The sequence below is a fragment of the Gobio gobio genome (assembly GCF_949357685.1).
Source record: "Gobio gobio genome assembly, chromosome: 11".
Lineage (NCBI taxonomy): Eukaryota > Metazoa > Chordata > Actinopteri > Cypriniformes > Gobionidae > Gobio > Gobio gobio.
In genome coordinates this window covers 35,659,010-35,679,193 of record NC_137104.1, presented here as the reverse complement: position 1 = coordinate 35,679,193, position 20,184 = coordinate 35,659,010, and the positions used below count along the sequence as shown (strand labels likewise).

General features: G+C 43.8%; 1 protein-coding gene across 4 annotated transcripts in view; it reads right to left on the bottom strand.

Moving 5' to 3' along the window:
• LOC307133754 (H-2 class I histocompatibility antigen, Q10 alpha chain-like) overlaps positions 1-19,894 on the bottom strand; it is a 28,516-nt gene extending 8,622 nt beyond the window's left edge. The window contains exons 1-6 of one of the 4 annotated variants that reach the window (XM_079828990.1): positions 19,687-19,894; positions 1,997-2,269; positions 1,616-1,903; positions 1,233-1,520; positions 430-552; positions 49-120 (exon numbers count right to left, since the gene is read on the bottom strand). In XM_079828990.1, the coding sequence (XP_079685116.1) occupies positions 49-120; positions 430-552; positions 1,233-1,520; positions 1,616-1,903; positions 1,997-2,269; positions 19,687-19,768 (1,126 nt within the window). In that variant the 5' untranslated portion in view covers positions 19,769-19,894. Of the gene's footprint in view, positions 1-48; positions 121-429; positions 553-1,232; positions 1,521-1,615; positions 1,904-1,996; positions 2,270-4,909; positions 5,136-19,686 lie in introns of those variants that run through there. The other 3 variants (XM_079828992.1, XM_079828989.1, XM_079828991.1) reach the window with 3 other exon arrangements.
• Between the last annotated feature and the right edge of the window lie 290 nt (positions 19,895-20,184).

The following is a 20,184-nucleotide window of genomic DNA, read 5'->3' as shown; positions in this document are numbered from 1 at the left end:
GACAGAATTTTCATTTTGGGTGAACTATCCCTTTCAGAAGCAGCTTACCTGGAAGAAGACTCTTCTCTGTTCCATTAGTATAAGGCACTCTTGCTTCTCTATTTTCAGTTCTCTGACAAACTACAGAGGATTACAAAAAAATATGATAAATACAGTTACAATCTACATGCATTGCTGTCAGAGGCAGAGATAAACAAGTGAAGTCTGGTCAGCACAAAAAAACACATTAATATAGATTTCAATGGACTATTTCAAGATTTTGGACATATTGCCCACCCCAAAGTGAAACATTGATTTTTTCTCTCTGAAGCAGTCCTGTCAATTCTGACAGTTGAAGAAATTTCTTTAGAGAAAAGTTATTAAGTTATTAAAAGTTATTAAAGTTAAAGGTATTGTGCCCAGAATCTGTATTTATGTTGTAATACTCACCAATTCTTTTAGTCTTATAAAGGTAAAAGCCAAGCCCTGCAGCAACGGCTAATGCGATTAAAGCTCCAATCACAATTCCAATAACCAGGAAAGGGCCTTCTTTGCAGTCTTTGCATTTTCCATCTGCAAAAAAAGCAAAATAAATAGACAAAGTTACTGTATGTAAAGTCCAAATGATTATTACATAGAAAATTCAATTAAATTGTTGATAAAGGGTCACTTTAAGGGGTCATAAAATACTAAACTACATTTTAAAAGGTGTTTGTGTTGCACATTACAGAAGAAAATGTTAACATGAAAATGTTAACATCCATTATGTTTTAATTGTAATAGAAAACTTAATGTGGCAGAAATTGGCACTATTTTTGACTTTCGGGTTTAAAATCTTCATTGTGTCAGTCATAGGTTGTGACATTTTCTCTCATTATGGTGTACTGACGACATAATTATTCATGAGACTCTTATGCACTCCTATGAGAGACACGTTTATGGATCACAAGTGTTTGTTTTCACTTTGAGTTTCTATGTGGCATAATTCTCTTTCATAAAGTCAAACTCTTTCATGTCTCTCCGACATAAACGGGATCCATCCATACTGTGAGTGTAACTCTCGGTAAACACTGCAGGTGTCATGATGGTCACAAAACAGAGATGTACCTATAATTTTAACTAAGCTAATTGGTCAAAAAAAACGAACATATCATGCTTTTCATGAGTTGTTTCAAGTAGGCACTGCCACCAATGCTTACTCAGAGGAAAGACCCCTACTTTAATGATTGAATTAATGCTTTCACTTTGCCTACCCCATGTGATAATAATAGGTTCTTTAAGAGTCCTATGAAACACAAAACAGTCATATTCTGCTTTTTCATCCTCCTTGATGTCCACACTCTTCCTCAGCTGGAAGGTTTCATCGTGGTTTGGCCTGACTCCTGTGGATTCCATCTCCTTTTCAGGCATGGATGTGCGGTATTTCCTTATGGTCATTATCACATCTTTGGGGTAGAAGCCAGTGGCCAGACAGGTGAGTTTCAGCTTAGTTTTGTCACCGTTAAGAGACTTTTTCGCGAACACATGCACTTTTGGAGGAGCTGAGGACACAGGAATCAGTTTATCAGTGAGTACTATATACAGTATATGACAACTGCAGATAATCAACAAATACAAATGCTGTACATTTACTCACAGTGGTTTCTCAGCTCTTCGTCTCCATATTCTCTGAATTTGTTGAGCCAGTCCACACACTCTTTCTCCAGGTATCCCTTGGTGTACTGGTTTAGGATGGGCACCTTATCCCACTTTTCCTTGGTTGGACGTGCTGCAACAATGGGGGCAACCCACTGAGACTCCTTATCATCAAAAGACAGGAAGTTCTCACCATCATAGCTGTACTCATCAATGCCTTTGGAAAACTTTGTTTCACCTCCTTCTTGTTTAGTTTCACATCCATGTCTCCACTGAAGAACATGAACACCTTAAAAGGACAGAAAACAAAATGTCTGTCAGATAATAATAACAATATAATATGATAATTATATGCAGGTTAATATGTATCAATGTTCCTCACCTGATTCATTCTGATTCATACGGTTCATCAGAATGTTGACATTCACATTAAACCACTGTTCTTTGCTCTTTCTTGACTGAGTGCCTTTTTCCCAGTAATCCTCTTGCATTTTGTCTTTCATCCAGGGCTGTTTGGGAATCTTTCTTTTATCCTTGCTATTATAGTAGTCAATCTGTCTGTCATCTAGCAGACCCATAGCAGTGAATTCATGGATGCCCGGCAGATCGACAGGTTTGGACAGGGCCGTGTAAATGTAATACAGGGAGTGTTCGTCTGCAATACAAAAGAATAAAATAGGCTGTGCATAAAATTAGTGTATTGGCTGATTACATAAACTGCTTAAACTAGTCTTACATGTTAGTCATCTCATTTTTTTCTTTAAGACTGGTCATAAGTTTTTTAAAGTCTGTAACATAAAAAAGTAGATTGGTCTAATTTTAATCTGAAAAATTATTAGCCTAAACTAATTGAGTTGGTCAGACTAGATTTTAAGGCACAGTCTAAACTTATGTTTATGCAACTGGTCCAATATGATAAAAGGAGTTTCTGAAGGAGAGAGCAGAGGTGGGTTGGTGAGTCTCAAAACATTTCAGTTACAGAATGAAGAATATAATAATTATAATATATACATTTTATAATAATTTTATTTATAATAATTTTCACACACTTTTTGCTAACTGGCAAGCAGCATTAGCAGCTCATCTTCTTCTTTGGCCCTGTCCCAAATGGCACACTTCATGTGCACTTTCGGTCTTGTGGACTTACCCATTTGTCATTGTAGGTCTCAGAAGGGTGCTCGCGAGCGCCCCCTTCGAGGTCGATATTCGCCCTCAATGCGCACTTCTGCCGAGCCCACACTGGTGCGGGTTACGCAGCGGACTTCTTCCCGGCAGTCAAAGCGGCATTACGTTGTGAAAGTGCGCACTCAAAGGAAGACCGTGAGGGTTTAGGGTGCCATTTGGGACAGGGCCTTTGTCTACTTACTACTTCTTAGTCTTATCAATGTGTCATCGGCAAGACCGTTTTGTGCTTGAGCGCCACCAAGTCGTGTTTTACTGTAACTTCAGCAGCTCCAGGCACGTGAACAAAAGCGCAGATCTCATTGGTCGGCCCGTTTTTTAACGCGCCACGTCAAAACCAAAAAACGAACCCAAGGCTTTTTTTAAAAATTACGCTTTTACGCCTGCCATTTTACGCGTCGTGTGCACAGTCACATTGGCGCCCTTTGTTTAGTCACGAGGCATTACACGTCGGCGATAAACGCTCGCGAAAATCGTCCCGGTGTGAACAGGCCTTTACTGTTTAAGATTAATTAAATGTTTAACACCATTACATTTCTTTAATTCATTTTCATTCATCTATTTAATACTGCTGTCATGAAAATTAAACATGGTTTTATTACAAATAAAATAAATTAACATGGTTATTGTAGTTTAAAGGGGCTATATGCAACTTTTTCCCCAAAATAAACGTAACAATAGCCTTTTTATTTGACCATTTATGACTCAAACATCTCCTGATGAGCATACTGACACCTTCCACCTATAAGCCTGTATCCTATTTTTCCTATTTCTGTCGGGTCGGATTTTTCCCGCGCTGTCTGCGGATGTGACGTCACCACCGCTGCGAGAGCGAGCAGAAAGGAAGAGCAGTTCTGTTTTTTGGCCACAGGTATCAGTCGCGAGTTTAAATTTCAGAAAAACGCATATAGCCCCTTTAACCATGGTATTTGTGGTAAAACTAATACAAATGGTAGTCAATCCACAAAAACTAGCCTACTTCATTCTTACTACAATAAAACCATGGTTAACTATCTTAAGGGTGTTTGTCAGTAAAATTAATTTAAAAATGTAAATTCAACAGGTATGAAATATGATTAGTAAGAGAAACACTGTTAATGAGAAGACGAGCACTGGACTGTGGCAGGTTAGAAATGTATTTATTATTCAGAATGCACATTTGGAAGGAACATTTCAGCAGGTTGACAATATTCATGAAACATAAACATCCTCAGTTTGTAAATGCATAGGCTTAACGCTACAACACTCAACACGTATTATTTTAAAAGAAGGACCTTCTTCCTGCCATATCAGCCCCACCATGGTTTCCTATATTCTTTTAGTGTCAGGAAACGGTAAAATCTGAGGTAAGGATGTCATTATTTAGTATTAGAGCACCGGATCCCTGCAGCAACAGATTCAGACACTAGTTTTGATTGCGTCGCGATGGGAAGGAAGTAGCGGTGCCCTGCTTCACTTGCCAGAAATAGGAAGTGTGATAAAGGCCTATACATGTAAAAATAAAGAAATGTAGAAATAAATAAAAAATATAAATTAATAAATAAATAAATGTGGAACAAATATATACATAAATAAGGAAATAAATGTATAAATATTTTTTTTTGCTTTTCTATGTATATGTATTTATATATTTATGCTTTTTTTTTTACATTTCTTTGTATATTTATTTTTAATTTGGGCAGACTTGGCATTCCATATATTATTCAATAAATTGTAATATATTAACACAATATCTTTTTGTGAATATTTTCAAATATACCGTTATATAATTTAATATACGGTATTGATCATTCATATATAGGGAAATATATTTTCTTTCCGTAAGGGATCGATCTTATGATGCAGTAATAACTAACATATAAGGCCGCAGCCATATTGATCGGTCACATTTGTGTTTAGTAAGCTTTTTTATTTGACAAAACTCGTAGCCAGTGTATAGGCCTAATTAAATAAGTTTATTGATACACACTTTATAATGTAATGTAATGTAGCTACTAAATGCGTAATCAAATGTAAAATCTGTCTTTACATAACCGTTTTAGACCAGGAAGTAAAATGTTACTTTCACTTTCTTTCTTTAACAAACGCAGCAAAGTGTAATCATTTACGTTACCCGCTTGAAGTGAAGGCTGAGTCCCACAAAGGAAGAAAAAACAAAGCAGAGCAAAACTCTTGGTCGCGACCCCTGTGCCCATGATTGAAAAACGTTCGATTATTAGGCTATCTGCTGATTTTTAGGCTACTGATGTGTAATGGCAGCACAACAACTTTCGACGGCAGTTCTCTAGTCTAGATGCAGAAAATGGCGGATGATTCTAACCAATAAGAAAATCTAGAATGAAAATTTCATCCGTATCTGGGCAGATGCAGCTGAAGCAATATTACTAAATCAACAACACAACTCTTAAAGGTGCAAAGCATAGACTGGTTTATTATCTTTAAAAATACAACAACGACCGTTTTTGTTAAATTAATGATATTTACAATAAGCAGCAACCCAGCCCAAAAGTTCCCTCCTATATTCATATATATATATATATATATATATATATATATATATATATATATATATATATATATATATATATATATATATATATATATATATATATATATATATATATATATATATATATATATATATATATATATATACCAGTCTATGCTTTGCACCTTTAAGGGTTGTGTTGTTGATTTAGTAATATTGCTTCATATATAGGCTATATATATATATATATATATATATATATATATATATAGCCTATGTCAGAATGTCGACTGTCTATAATCTGCTGTCTACTGTTTCATTTAGGGTTTCATGGAAAAAAGGTACCCTCTTGTAGGGTTTTGTTTCTGATGTTTTAATATCTGCTAATATAAATAAAAGGAAAAGGGGTTTGGTCTCATTTCCTTTAAAATCCGAGCAATCTAATGAATACTCATTTAGCTTTTTGTAAACATTTTCATAAAAGCAAATAAAACCAATAGGAACTATATTAAGAATTGTGAATATCAATGACTGTAATTATTCACTGAACACTGAAGTGTCTTATATTGTCATTTTTAAAAGTAGCTAATAAACCACTCTAGGTTAAGAGTACCTAAAACTCCAAAAACGCTGTTGATTTTCTCTTTCTCCACCAACATCTGCCCAGATTCAAACAATATTGTTACCAATTGTTTTAGTAGTTCTCTTACGAGAGGTTCTCTCGTATTGCGTAAGTTCCTTACGCTACGGGAAAGTATTCTTTCTTCGAGATTTCTGAAAAACCCAAAATTATCCTTAATTTTGTAACATTGTCAACGCAGTGCGGCAGCCTGGCAGACCATAGCAGGCTATTCCAGCGTGCTATTGGCTGCTCTGCTGGCAACTGCAGCAGCCTATCGGTGAGCCCGCGTGACGTGGCGACCAATGAGGGCGCTTCGCGCCCACCTGGCTTCATTTGCCTACAGGTGGGGCGTGGCCACGTGTATATAAGCAGGGCTCACGGGCTGCATATTCGATTTTCTTTTCTTCAGCGAAGCCCTTCGCATCGCTGGATCTGGAACCCGCCGCCGTGATCGTGCAGACGAGCAAGCAGAGGACAGCACCTGAAGAAGCCGGCAGCATCGCGCCACCTTCAGCCATCCGTGCCTGCTCTGCTATCCGGCAGCATTATATCCTTTCATTGCACGTGTTCTCGCCGTTGCGTCACACGTTTCATAAAAGAGCACGAGCGTTTTTATCAAAACGCCTCGTTCCACCTGCGGCTCGTGCCACGTGCAGCTCAGCACCAGAGACCGCCATGTGTCTGCGCTCTCTGTCTGGGCCGTGACCACGCCGCCGCCGCACTCCTCGTGGGCGATTGCCCCGAGTGCGAGGAACTCTCTATGTCGACCCTGCGGGCTCGACTCGAGCAGTTTTATGATTACATCACTCCGCTGTTCCCCCCCTCTGTTCAAGCCGCGCCACCGCGCCGCTTATAAGGGATGGTTGAAATGAACGGTCTCGGAGCGAGCCTCCTCCCCCTCTGTTCAAGCCGCGCCGCTTACAAGGGATGGTAGGAATGAACGGTCTCGGAGCGAGCCTCCTCCCCCTCTGTTCAAGCCGCGCCACCGCGCCGCTTGCGAGGGATGGTAGAAATGAACGGTCTCGGAGCGAGCCTCCTCCCCCTCTGTTCAAGCCGCGCCACCGCGCCGCTTGCAAGGGATGGTAGAAATGAACGGTCTCGGAGCGAGCCTCCTCCCCCTCTGTTCAAGCCGCGCCACCGCGCCGCTTGCAAGGGATGGTAGAAATGAACGGTCTCGGAGCGAGCCTCCTCCCCCTCTGTTCAAGCCGCGCTACCGCGCCGCTTGCAAGGGATGGTAGAAATGAACGGTCTCGGAGCGAGCCTCCTCCCCCTCTGTTCAAGCCGCGCCACCGCGCCGCTTGCAAGGGATGGTAGAAATGAACGGTCTCGGAGCGAGCCTCCTCCCCCTCTGTTCAAGCCGCGCCACCGCGCCGCTTGCAAGGGATGGTAGAAATGAACGGTCTCGGAGCGAGCCTCCTCCCCCCTCTGTTCATGCCGCGCTAATGCGCCGCTTACATACAAGGGATGGCAGAAATGGACGGTCCTGCAGCTCTCTTTACGTCACAAGAGAGCTGTTCCACCCTCGCGCACATTTCTCAGTCCCCTCATAAGTTCAGGCGACTGGAATTGTTCATATTGCTGTACACGAGCCTGTTAAGACACGCACGCCAGCGAACAAATGCCGTCATGAGACATGACGCTGACATATGCTCTCCAACGAACCCGCACTCCCCCCTGTTGGACCGCGCAGATTGCGCCGTTCACAAGGAATGAGAGTGCGCACGGTCACGAGCATGTTCAGCGCGCGCGCGCCGCACTCACCGGGAAATTAACAGAGGGTGTTTTCGTCCCGCTGTGGCCGGACGAACCGCCTTTCTCTAGCATTTCTCAGCCCCCTCTCCAGTTCAGGCGGCTGGAAATATTACTATTGCAGTAACGAGCCTGTCTTTTATGCACGCACGACTGCCAACAAGCACGAGGACGTACTGCCGTATGCTCGCGCTAACTGAACGCTATTGTGTCCCTCCCGGTAGCACAGTGGCAAAATCAGCGGCTGAAACGCCGGAGACCCGAGTTCGAGCCCAGCTCTCGCGGCAGATAAAAATGTTTTACTGTCCGCTTCCCCGGGCTCGCGGCCAGCATTTCTTACATACAGAAAGCTAACTTGCACCACGTGGCGCTCGAGTATTTTTGGGCGTCTATACATAAGGAGAGAATAGACGGTTAAGTCCCGCTGCGGCCGGACCACCGTTAAAACTCTGTTTTCCTGTCAGTCCCCACTCCTGTGGCTACTGCAGATGTTTTCCACGCAGCCTACGAGCCGGCGGACTCGCCCTCTCGCCTGTCTACAACCGCCGTTTTACGACGAACCAGAGAAATCACGAAGTTGCTTTATTTCTGGTTGCACGGCTCACGCCGTATGTGTTTTCAAATGCAGTAAACGTGCCCACTTTTGTGTTCACCCCTGCACCCAAGCACCACAAATCCTGTGTCTCTCACTCACATAAAGCGGCCACCGGCCGCTCGAGTGCTAGAGTTAGGTCACGTGTCCGCTTATTTGCGCCCACGCCTAATCACCACACGCGCTGTCACACAGCCACTCTTAACCGGTCATGTTCCACGCGTAAGAGTTGTACCCGCTCAAACGCGCTCACACATTTTCGCGAACATTCTGCCCCCGGCGCCATGCGCCGCGCCACACACCATTTGTTCTCCGCCCAAGGTGGCCGGAACGACGAGTGTAGGGCCACACACAAGCCACTCCCCGCTCGAAGCGGCAGAGATACAGTGTGTAGGGCGGCCAGCCATCGCGAGCGATCGGCTGGCCCACAGCACAGAGAGCGCGCGCACTGCGCCCGCCCCTCCTATACAGGCCGTCAAACCCGCGAAGCGCGGCGTTTTGAGCCCGGAGGCCGTTCTATCCCGTGTGGCACACGCGAGAGCGTGGGAAGCCATTCCAGGTGTATCAGAATGGGTGCTGAAAACAGTGAAGCACGGCTACACTCTGCAGTTCGCTCGCCACCCTCCGCGCTTCTGTGCGCGTACAGAGACGAGAGTGAGCGAGGAAGTGGCACATCTACTTCGAGCAGAAATAGCCACGCTGCTGTGCAAAGGGGCTATAGAACCGGTTCCCCATTCTATGAGCGAGTCAGGCTTTTACAGCCCGTATTTTCTCGTGCCAAAAAGGGATGGGTCGCTCAGACCGATTCTGGATCTGAGGCGTCTGAACAAAGCTCTTATGAGAAGATCGTTCAAGATGCTCACGACCAAGCAGATCCTCGCGCATACTCGCCCGAGAGACTGGCTAATCTCCCTAGATTTGAAAGATGCATATTTTCAAATCAAGATAACGCCACGTCACAGGCCATTCTTACGATTCGCCTTCGACGGCCAGGCTTATCAATACACCGTCCTTCCGTTCGGCCTGTCACTAGCACCCCGTACATTTACGAAGTGCATGGACGCGGCCCTCGCTCCTCTGAGAAGTCGAGGGATGCGAGTGTTGAACTATCTGGACGATTGGCTCATCCTGCGGAGTCAGAGGCCGAGCTCCTCGCCCACAGGGCAATGCTGCTCAGCCATCCAGACAGCCTGGGGCTCACGGTCAATTGGACCAAGAGCTCATTAGTGCCCACGCAATCAACCTCATTTCTGGGTTTGAATCTGGATACTGTGGCAATGTCAGCCCGCCTGTCACCCCAACGCGCGTGCCAAGTTCAGCGCATGGCTGCGTACTTCCGGCCGGGCAAAATCGCACCTCTCAAGCTCTTTCAGAGGATGCTGGGACGTATGGCCTCAGCTGCAGCTGTGCTCCAGCTGGGCTTAATGCGCATGCGCCCGCTGCAATGCTGGTTAAACGCCCGAGTGCCTCACAGAGCCTGGGCGTCCGGAGGCTTCAGGATCAGAGTGACTCAGAGCTGTGTTTCAGCCTAGAGCCCTGGTTAGTAGCCGACTGGTACCAGAGGGGAGTGACGATGGGAGCCATCTCACACCGCAAGGTCATCTCGACGGACGCCTCCACCACGGGTTGGGGCGCCGTTTTCGAGGGCAGATCAGCCTCGGGCCTCTGGTCGAGCGAGGAAAAACTCCTACACATAAACTGTTTGGAGATGATAGCGGTAGAGAACGCGCTCAAGCAGTTTCTCCCGCTTATACGAGGACACCACGTGTTGGTCCGGTCGGACAATACCACAGTGGTGTCCTACGTGAACCGGCAGGGCGGTGTCAGGTCCAGGTGTCTGGGCAATCTGACAGAACGCCTGCTCGTGTGGGCAGACAGCTCGCTGCGCTCGCTGAGAGCTGCGCACGTACCGGGCCACCTCAATGTGGGCCCGGACAAGCTGTCCAGGGGCCTCATTCTCTCAGGAGAATGGTCCCTGCACCCCCAGACAGTCCAGCTGGTATGGCGCCTATTCGGCAGAGCGGAGCTCGACCTCTTTGCAACAAAAGAGAACGCCCGCTGCCCGACGTTTCTGTCCAAAAGCGAGGATGCGCTGTCCCAGCCTTGGCCCAGCCTCCCGCTGTATGCTTTCCCGCCGATTTCCCTATTGCCCCAGGTCATAGCGAAAATCAGGGAGACGCGCCGCCCGGTGCTCCTTATAGCGCCGCGCTGCGAGAACCAGATTTGGTACCCAGAGCTGGTGAAGCTGTCGCACTCACCCCCCTGGCCAGTTCCGCTGAGAGCAGACCTCCTCTCTCAAGCAGGAGGGTCAGTTTGGCATCCCCATCCAGAGCGATGGTCTCTGCATGTATGGGTGACCAACGGATACCCGTTGACCTGCCCGAAGGGGTTATGAACACGATTTCACACTCTAGAGCCCCCTCGACGAGGCGGTTATATAGTTCTAAGTGGTCGGTGTTCAATGAGTGGTGTGTTTCCAAGGGATTGGACCCACAGCAATGTGGGGTCCAGCGGGTGCTCTCCTTCCTCCAAGAGCTTTTGGAACTGGGCAGGTCCCCTTCCACGCTCAAAGTGTATGTGGCGGCTATAGCAGCGTTCGCTCAGACGACGCTAGGTAGCACGCTAGGAAGGAACGAGCTCATCATCCGTTTCCTCAGAGGAGCCAGACGGATGAATCCCCCGCGGCCCCCTTTGGTTCCTATATGGGATCTGGCCTTGGTCCTAGAGGCCCTGAAGGCTCATCCCTTTGAACCGCTCGAGACTGTGGAACCAAGGTTCCTTTCGCTAAAAACCGCGTTCCTGATGGCTCTGGCTTCAGTGAAACGCGTGGGGGATCTACACGCACTCTCAGTGAGCCCGACGTGTATGGAGTTCGGTCCTAATGACTCTAAGGTCATTCTCAGACCGAGGCATGGTTATGTCCCCAAAGCGATCGGCACTCCCTTCAGGGCGCAGATTATCTCCCTCTCGGCTCTGCCAGCATCCGACGAGGGGGACGGTGGCAATATCCTCTGCCCTGTCAGGGCATTGAGGGTTTATGTCACATGCTCCGCCGCCTTCAGGCGTTCTGAGCAGCTATTTGTTTCGTTTGGAGGGCGCGCTAAAGGTCTCGCCTCCTCGAAACAGACCCTGTCCAGGTGGATAGTGGACGCGATTGCAACTGCATACGCTTCCAAACACCTGCAGTGCCCGCTAGGTGTCAGAGCACACTCCACCAGAGGCATGGCCTCTTCGTGGGCTTGGGCCAGAGGGATTTCCATCCACGATATCTGTATGGCGGCAGGCTGGGCCTCCCCGTCTACGTTCGTGAGATTTTACAATCTGGAAGTTCCTGCCTTACAGGCGAAAGTGTTATCAGTTCAATAGGGCTGTTGGTTCTGCCCAGTGATTCTGCGCAGACATAGCTCACATACTGGTAGTAAGTTCGGTACTAGGCTCATGTGAATTTGAAGGAGACCGGCGGTGCCGTTCCCTCATTTACGAGACGAGCTGTTGTGAGTTTGAAGGTGACCGGCGGTGCCGTTACCTCACTCATATAACAAGATATTGTGAATTTGAAGGCGACCGGCGTTGCTGTTCCCTCATTCATGAGACAAGGTGTGGTGAATTTGAAGGAGACCGGCAGGTGCCGTTCCCTCATTCATGGGACAGGGTGTTGTAACCACCTGTTGTAACCACCCGTCAGTTCAAATGAAGTGTCCGTATATGTGGTGGCCCGTTTCCTTTACCGGCCACCCTGCCCGAGCAGTGTTTTTTCCCCGGTTCCCTGGGATACATATGCTGTATGCGAGGCGCGTACGGCGTTGACAATATGTTCCCGTAGCGTAAGGAACTTACGCAATACGAGAGAACCTCTCGTAAGAGAACGATACTCGGTTACTTAACGTAACCTCGGTTCTCTCTAGAAGAGGGAACGAGTATTGCGTTCCTTGCCGTGCGCCCCGCGGGCTTTTACGCTTCAGAACTACGAAAACCGAATATGCAGCCCGTGAGCCCTGCTTATATACACGTGGCCACGCCCCACCTGTAGGCAAATGAAGCCAGGTGGTCATTGGTCGCCACGTCACGCGGGCTCACCGATAGGCTGCTGCAGTTGCCAGCAGAGCAGCCAATAGCACGCTGGAATAGCCTGCTATGGTCTGCCAGGCTGCCGCACTGCGTTGACAATGTTACAAAATTAAGGATAATTTTGGGTTTTTCAGAAATCTCGAAGAAAGAATACTTTCCCGTAGCGTAAGGAACTTACGCAATACTCGTTCCCTCTTCTAGAGAGAACCGAGGTTACGTTAAGTAACCGAGTATCGTTCATGTACACCCATCGTCATGAAGTGCTTTGAGCGGCTGGTCCTAGAACACCTAAAAGACTCTCTACCATCCACATTGGACTCACACCAGTTTGCCTACCGCAGCAATAGGAGCACAGAGGATGCCGTTTCCATGGCACTGCACTCTGTGCTCACTCATCTGGACAATAAAAACACTTACGCACGCATGCTGTTTGTTGACTTCAGCTCAGCATTCAACACTGTCATCCCAACCAAGTTAATAGCTAAACTTGGAGACCTGGGCATCAACACTTCAATGTGTAACTGGATTTTGGACTTCCTAACTGACAGACCCCAGAATGTTCGTTCAGGATTCACCTGCTCCAAATCCATCACTCTTAACACTGGTGTACCACAGGGCTGTGTGCTAAGCCCGTTTCTCTACTCCCTCTTCACCGCCGACTGCAAGCCTGTGTATGGATCTAATTCTATCGTCAAGTTTGCGGACGACACAACGGTGATTGGTCTCATCAGCAACAACGATGAGACTGCCTATAGGGAGGAGATCCAGCACCTGGCCACATGGTGCACCGAAAATAACCTGCTCCTCAACACCACCAAAACGAAGGAGCTCATCGTGGACTTCAGGAAAGAGTCAAGAGGCACACACGACACCATCCACATCAATGGAATGGCTGTTGAGCGTGTCTCCAGTTTCAAGTTCCTGGGGATCCACATCTCGGCGGACATGTCGTGGACGACCAACACCTCCAGCCTGGTCAAGAAGGCTCACCAGCGCCTCTTCTTCCTGAGGACACTGAGGAAGAATCGTCTCTCCTCGGCTATCCTGGTGAACTTCTATCGCTGCGCAATAGAAAGCATCCTGACCAACTGTGTCGCAGTGTGGTATGGGAGCTGCTCTGTTGCGGAGCGCAAGGCACTGCAGCGGGTGGTGAAAACTGCCCAGCGCATCACAGGTACTCCACTACCTGCCATCGAACACATCCAGAGGAAACGCTGTCTGCATCGAGCTCGCAGCATCCTCAAGGACTCCTCTCACCCAGCCCACAGACTGTTTTCTCTCCTGCCCTCCGGCAGGCGTTTCAGGATCCACCGGACCAGGACCAGCAGACTAAAGAACAGTTTTTTCCCCAGAGCTGTCTCCTTACTGAACTCGAACCCCCGCTGATCCACTTCCCTCATATACTGATAACTCTCCTACCTCACATCCGCCTTCACTTTGTTATTTGCACTACCGACTGTTTATTAGAGTCACAACTGTTTACTTATGCATCTTGCACTACCATACCATAACTGGATTATGCTCATTTGCACTGCCGACTGTTATTTACAGTACCAACTGTTTACATTTGTATTTTGCACTGTACTTCTAACTGTAATATGCAATCACTTCCACTGCACTTTTACACTTTTTTCGGATAGCTTCTGTCCATAATTTATTGCACTACCTTAATCCACTGCCATATTCCTCATTTTAGCCTAACATATCATTGTATACCTCTATCTGTAAAATTCTGTTTATAGTAATAGCCATCTGTATATTATATTATATTCATAGATATCCACCTGTAAATTCTGTTTATAGTATTAACCATCTGTATATTATTCACTGTACATATTCACCTGTAAATTCTGTTTATAGTACTAACCATCTCTCTATTTATAGATATATTTATATATATTCAGTACATATCCATGTCCTGCACTTATGCAAACGTTGTATATCCTGCACTTGCTGCTATTACACTTCTGGTTAGACCTAAACTGCATTTCGTTGCCTTGTACTTGTACTTGTGTAATGACAATAAAGTTGAATCTAATCTAATCTAATCTAATCTAATCTAATCTAGTTCATCCACTATTTTCTGCAACCAGTTTCCATCCATCCAAGGGACCGATATAAACATCAGTAAAATTCACATATTATTATTATTCTGTTAAGTGGTTTAATGTGAAAGATATATAGGCTATAGTTATATCTTACCTGATGCATTGTGTCATACACTTCAGAATGTTCACATTCACATGAAACCACTAAATAGAATAATAATTATTAAAAAATATTATCATAAAGCCAGACCTATAGTTCACAGAGACATTTAGTCTGGTCGAAAACCCAAATCTAAAAGTAATCCTATAATTGAAAATTATATTTTTTTGGTTATTTGTTATTAATTTCTGTTTTTCCAGGATCTTCTTATTTTTTTTCTTATCTTATTTAGGCTGCTAAAAAGCAATCCTGTTGAACCTATAATTGCCATCCAATACCGATATCAGTCATGACTCATGAGGCAAAATTGTTTAATGTACCGGTCTAAAGTGAAGGCAAAATACAAAGCAAAAATCTTCATAGGGACACACATGCTCATGAAAAGTTGGCTATATGTGAATTTTACTGATGTTTATATCGGTCCCTTGGATGGATGAAAACTGGTTGCAGAAAATAGTGGATGAACTTTTAAAACAATTGGTAGAACAACAATATTGTTTGAATCTGGGCAGATGTTGGTGGAGAAAGAGAAAATCAGCAGCATTAGGGAAGTTTTATACTCCTAGAGTGGTTAATTAGCTACTTTAAAAAAATGACAATACATGTATGGTTAAAGACACTTCCGTGTTCAGTGAATAATTACAGTCATTGATATTCACAATTCTTAAAGGTGTCATGAACTGGCTTTTTAAAAATTTTTATACTGTTGTCTCAAGTCAACTTATGACGTTTGTGTGGTTTTTACATTCAAAAACACCATAATGAATAAGTATTAGGCTATTTTCTGCCTTGGTTTTGAGGCTCTCTGAAAAATACTCGGATTTGATGGCGTGCAGCGCTGAACACTTGGAAGTAAACGCCCACGGCTAGGATTGGATAAGATATGCATATTTAATGAGCTTCAGCTACCATCAGTCCCAGGAATCGTCTGGGGGAAATGCTCAGAGGACTCGCAAAATATCAAACAAACACAACGATTAAATCACACACACACACTCTCGCGGACACACACACACACACACACACACACACACACACACACACACACACACTCACTCGCGCGGACACACACACACACACACACACACACTCACTCACTCACTCGCGCGGGCGGGCGGACACACACTCACTCACTCGCGCGGACACGGGGACACACACACACACACACACACACACACACACACACACACACACACACACACACACACACACACACACACACACACATACACATACACACACACACACACACACACACACTCACTCACTCACTCACTCACTCACACACTCGTGCGCACACACACTCGCGCCTGGCCCATAACTAGGGTTGCCACCCGTCCCGTAAAATAAGGAATCGTCCCGTATTTACAAGCAAAATGACGCGTCCCATATGTCCCGTATTTTACATAGGTCCACACATAGTTCAATAAACACATACGGATTTTGAAGTGTGGAGAATACTTATAGCAAATATAAAGAGATCAATTTACAAATAAGTAGTACAGGAGCTCATTTGTGCGTTATTGCATTTTAGTGGCTTTGTTGCCATAGCGGCGGAGTCTCCAGAACATGCGCTGTGCCGTCTGCCTGTAAACTTGCACGTTTTTTTTAAAAACATGTCGAGCTCGCATCGCGTCCACCATTTGAACGCAAGAGGATCTCCAGATATAGAGCTGAATATGAAAAAGGTATCAATGGGTCTGTCCAGTAACTCATGATGAACTTCAGGCCAACTGTACACTTTATGAGAAGCATTTCAGTTGCTCAGACTGTCTGACTTAAAGCAGGAGCGCTGACAGACCGGTATGTGAAAGACACATCCATGCTTCTTAAGGTAGGCCTATAGTTTTTTTTAATGGATAATATATTAATATAATATTCCATACATTACCAGAGCTTGGCAGACAGAATTATAATTTTTTAGACAGGTTAATCAATAGATTATAGCCTAATAAATGTTATAATTAATTTATAATTTAGCTAGGCTTTAATCATACATAATAAATAATCCTGTCATATAAAGTTTATGACATTTAAAAAAAATATTTAGATTAAAATGGGACAAATAATTACATGATAATATAGTCATAATTTAAGTAAATTAATAATAAAACAAAAACATTTTTGAAATTCAAAAAAGTGATTAGTGGTTAAGAATGACTGCTTAAAGGGTCAGTTCACCCAAAAATGAAAATTCTGTCATAATTTACTCACCCTCAAGTTGTTCCAAACATGTATACATTTCTTTGTTATGTTGAACACATAGGAAGATTACTATGGAAGTCAATGGTGCCCCCAAAGCAGCCTGGTTACAAACTTTCTTCAAAATATCTTCTTTTATGTTCATTTACATTTACATTTACATTTATGCATTTAGCAGAAGCTTTTATCCAAAGCGACTTACAACTTGGGGGTACAATAAGCGATTGGTCGTGAAGAGTCGAGTGAGCGCAACAAGTGCCTGAAATACTTGGTCCGTGTACATTTCTCAGTGTAGCACAGGCTAGAGTAGGGCGGGAAAGAGGAGAGATTTTTTAGGAGGTTAAGTGCTCACGGAAGAGATGAGTTTTTAGTTGATTTTTGAATGTTGTCAATGAATCCGCATTTCGGATGGCGGTGGGCAGATCATTGCACCAGCTGGGAACGTTGAATGAAAATGTTCTGGAGAGGGATTTTTTGCCTCTCTGTGATGGTACCACAAGCCTTCGCTCCTTGGTTGAACGAAGGCTTCTGGTGGGGGTGTGACGACGTAGAATCGAGTCAAAGTATGCAGGAGCTGAGTGCGTGGTGGCTCTGTAGGCAAGCGTCAGCGACTTAAACTTGATGCGAGCAGCGAGTGGTAGTGCAGAGTGATGAAGAGTGGTGTGACGTGGGTCCTTTTGGGCTCGTTGAAGACTAGACGTGCCGACTGTGTTTATGTTAAACTTGTGTGTATTTGACAGTATTAGCACAGTAAGACTACTTAGTCCAGTAATCACGTGTTTGACAGGCGTTTAGTGCGCGCGCTCTGCGCCTTAAAACGGTGTATAAGCATGCAAATAACCGGCAAGGCTTTAAAACGCATGCAAATAATGAACTTTCGTGATTGTAAATAACTAGTGTTCTGTGAGTATAACTCTCTGACACCAGCATTGCAAGCGTGTCTAGCACTGTGTATAGTGATTGGATATTTGCTCATATCAGCGCGTAGACTCACAGGCACACTGCAAAAACAAAAGAAAAAAAACAACGCAATTCACAAGCGCTTATTGAACCGTGAATGCTGTACCGAACGGTTCAATATTATAATGAGAATTGTGGCATCCCAGCGTTTGTGCAAAACTGCGGGAAAACTGCAGAAAAAGTGTGGGTGTTGAACCCTCTCACCGGGAAAAGTGTGGGTGTTAAAACACCCACATCCCCCACGGGTGCGACGCCCCTGATTGATCATACATAAACTTGCATTTAACAAAAAGAGACTGGGTTGTGTTTCATGTCATTTAATGTTATCACAGTGATAATCATATTGTCTGAACCAGATATTAATATACAGATTTTCTCCTCATTGTTGTCATTACTAGAGCAAGCTCCTGATTGGTAAACGCGGCGCGAAATATCCGGCAAAGTTCAGATTTTTCAACTTGAGCGATTCGCGCGATTCACGCGAATCGCGCGTTCAAAACGCTAAATTCGCCTCCTTCGCGCCGCCTCAATCGCGCGAATCGCGCCGCAGAATGCCATTTCGCGTCTCTGCATTGACTTAACATGTAAATCACTCGCGCGAATCGCGTCCGGTGTGAACGCACCATCAGTCGTAAGTCATAATGGTGCGTTCACACCGGACGCGATTCGCTCAAGTTGAAAAATCTGAACTTTGGCGGATATTTCGCGCTGCGTTAACCAATCAGGAGCTTGCTCTAGTAGTGACAACAATGAGGAGAAAATCTGTATATTAATATCTGGTTCAGACAATATGATTATCACTGTGATAACATTAAATGACATGAAACACAACCCAGTCTCTTTTTGTTAAATGCAAGTTTATGTCCAAATGCAAGTTTACGTCCACCTTCGCGCGGTTAGCGCAAATTGCGTCCGGTTTGAATGCCACATAAGTTCAGATTTTTCAACTCGAGCGATTCCCGCGTTCAAAACGCTCAATTCGCGTCATTCGCGCGAATCGCGCCACAGAATGCCATTTCGCGTCTCTGCATTGACTTAACATGTAAATCACTCGCGCAAATTGCGTACGGTGTGAACGCACCATAACGCTACAATACACAACGCGAATTATTTTAAAAGAAGGACCTTCTTCCCGCCATATCAGCCTCACTCATGGTTTCCTCTATACTTTTAGTGTCAGGAAACCAAATAGGAAGTGTGATAAAGGCCTATACATAAAAATATAAATGAATAATAGTATAAATAAATAAATGTGGTAAATATATATACATAAATAAGGAAATAAATGTATATATATATTTTTTGTGCTTTTCTATGGGTATTTATATATATATATATATATATATATATATATATATATATAGCCTATATATATAGCCTATATATATAGCCTATATATATATATATATATATATATATATATATATATATATATATATATATATATATATATATATATATATATATATATATATATATATATATATATTGTTGCTTTTTTACATTTCTTTGTATATTTATTTATGTATTTATTTTGGCAGACTTGGCATTCCATATATTATTCAATGAATTGTAATATATTAACACAATATCTTATTGTGAATATTTTCAAATTATATATAATTATTACATTAGGCCTATATAATTTAATATATTGACCATTCATATATAGGGAAATATATTTTCTTTCCGTAAGGGATCGATCTTATGATCAGTAATAACTAACGTATGGGGCCGAAGCCATATTGGTCGGTCACATTTGTGTGTAGGCTGGTAAGCTTTTTTATTTGACAAAACTCGTAGCCAGTGTAGGCTATAGGCCTAATTAAATAAGTTTATTGATCACACTTTTTAATGTAATGTAATGTAGCTACTAAATGCGTAATCAAATGTCAAATCTGTCTTTACAAAACCGTTTTAGACCAGGAAGCGTAAATTGTTACTTTCACTTTCTTTCTCTAACAAACGCAGCATGTAGGCTAAACATTTACGTTAACTTACCTGCTTGAAGTGAAGGCAGAGTCCCACAAAGGAAGAAAAAACAAAGCAGAGCAAAACTCTTGGTCGCGACCCCTGTGCCCATGATTGAAAAACGTTCGATTATTAGGCTATCTGCTGATTTTTAGGCTACTGATGTGTAATGTCTGAACTCAACAACTTTCGACGGCAGTTCTCTAGATGCAGAAAAAAAGGGATGATTTTAACCAATAAGAAAATTTGGAACGAAAATTTAATCCGTATCTGGGCAGATGCAGCTGAAGCAATGTTACTAAAGCAACAACACAACTCTTAAAGGTCCACAGCAAAGACTTATATATATATATATATATATATATATATATATATATATATATATATATATATATATATATATATATATATATATATATATATCAGAATGGACTGTCTATAATCTGCTGTCTACGGTTTCATTGGAAAAAGGGACACTCTTGTAGGGTTTTGTTCTGATGTTTTAATATCTTATAAATGGGTTTGGTC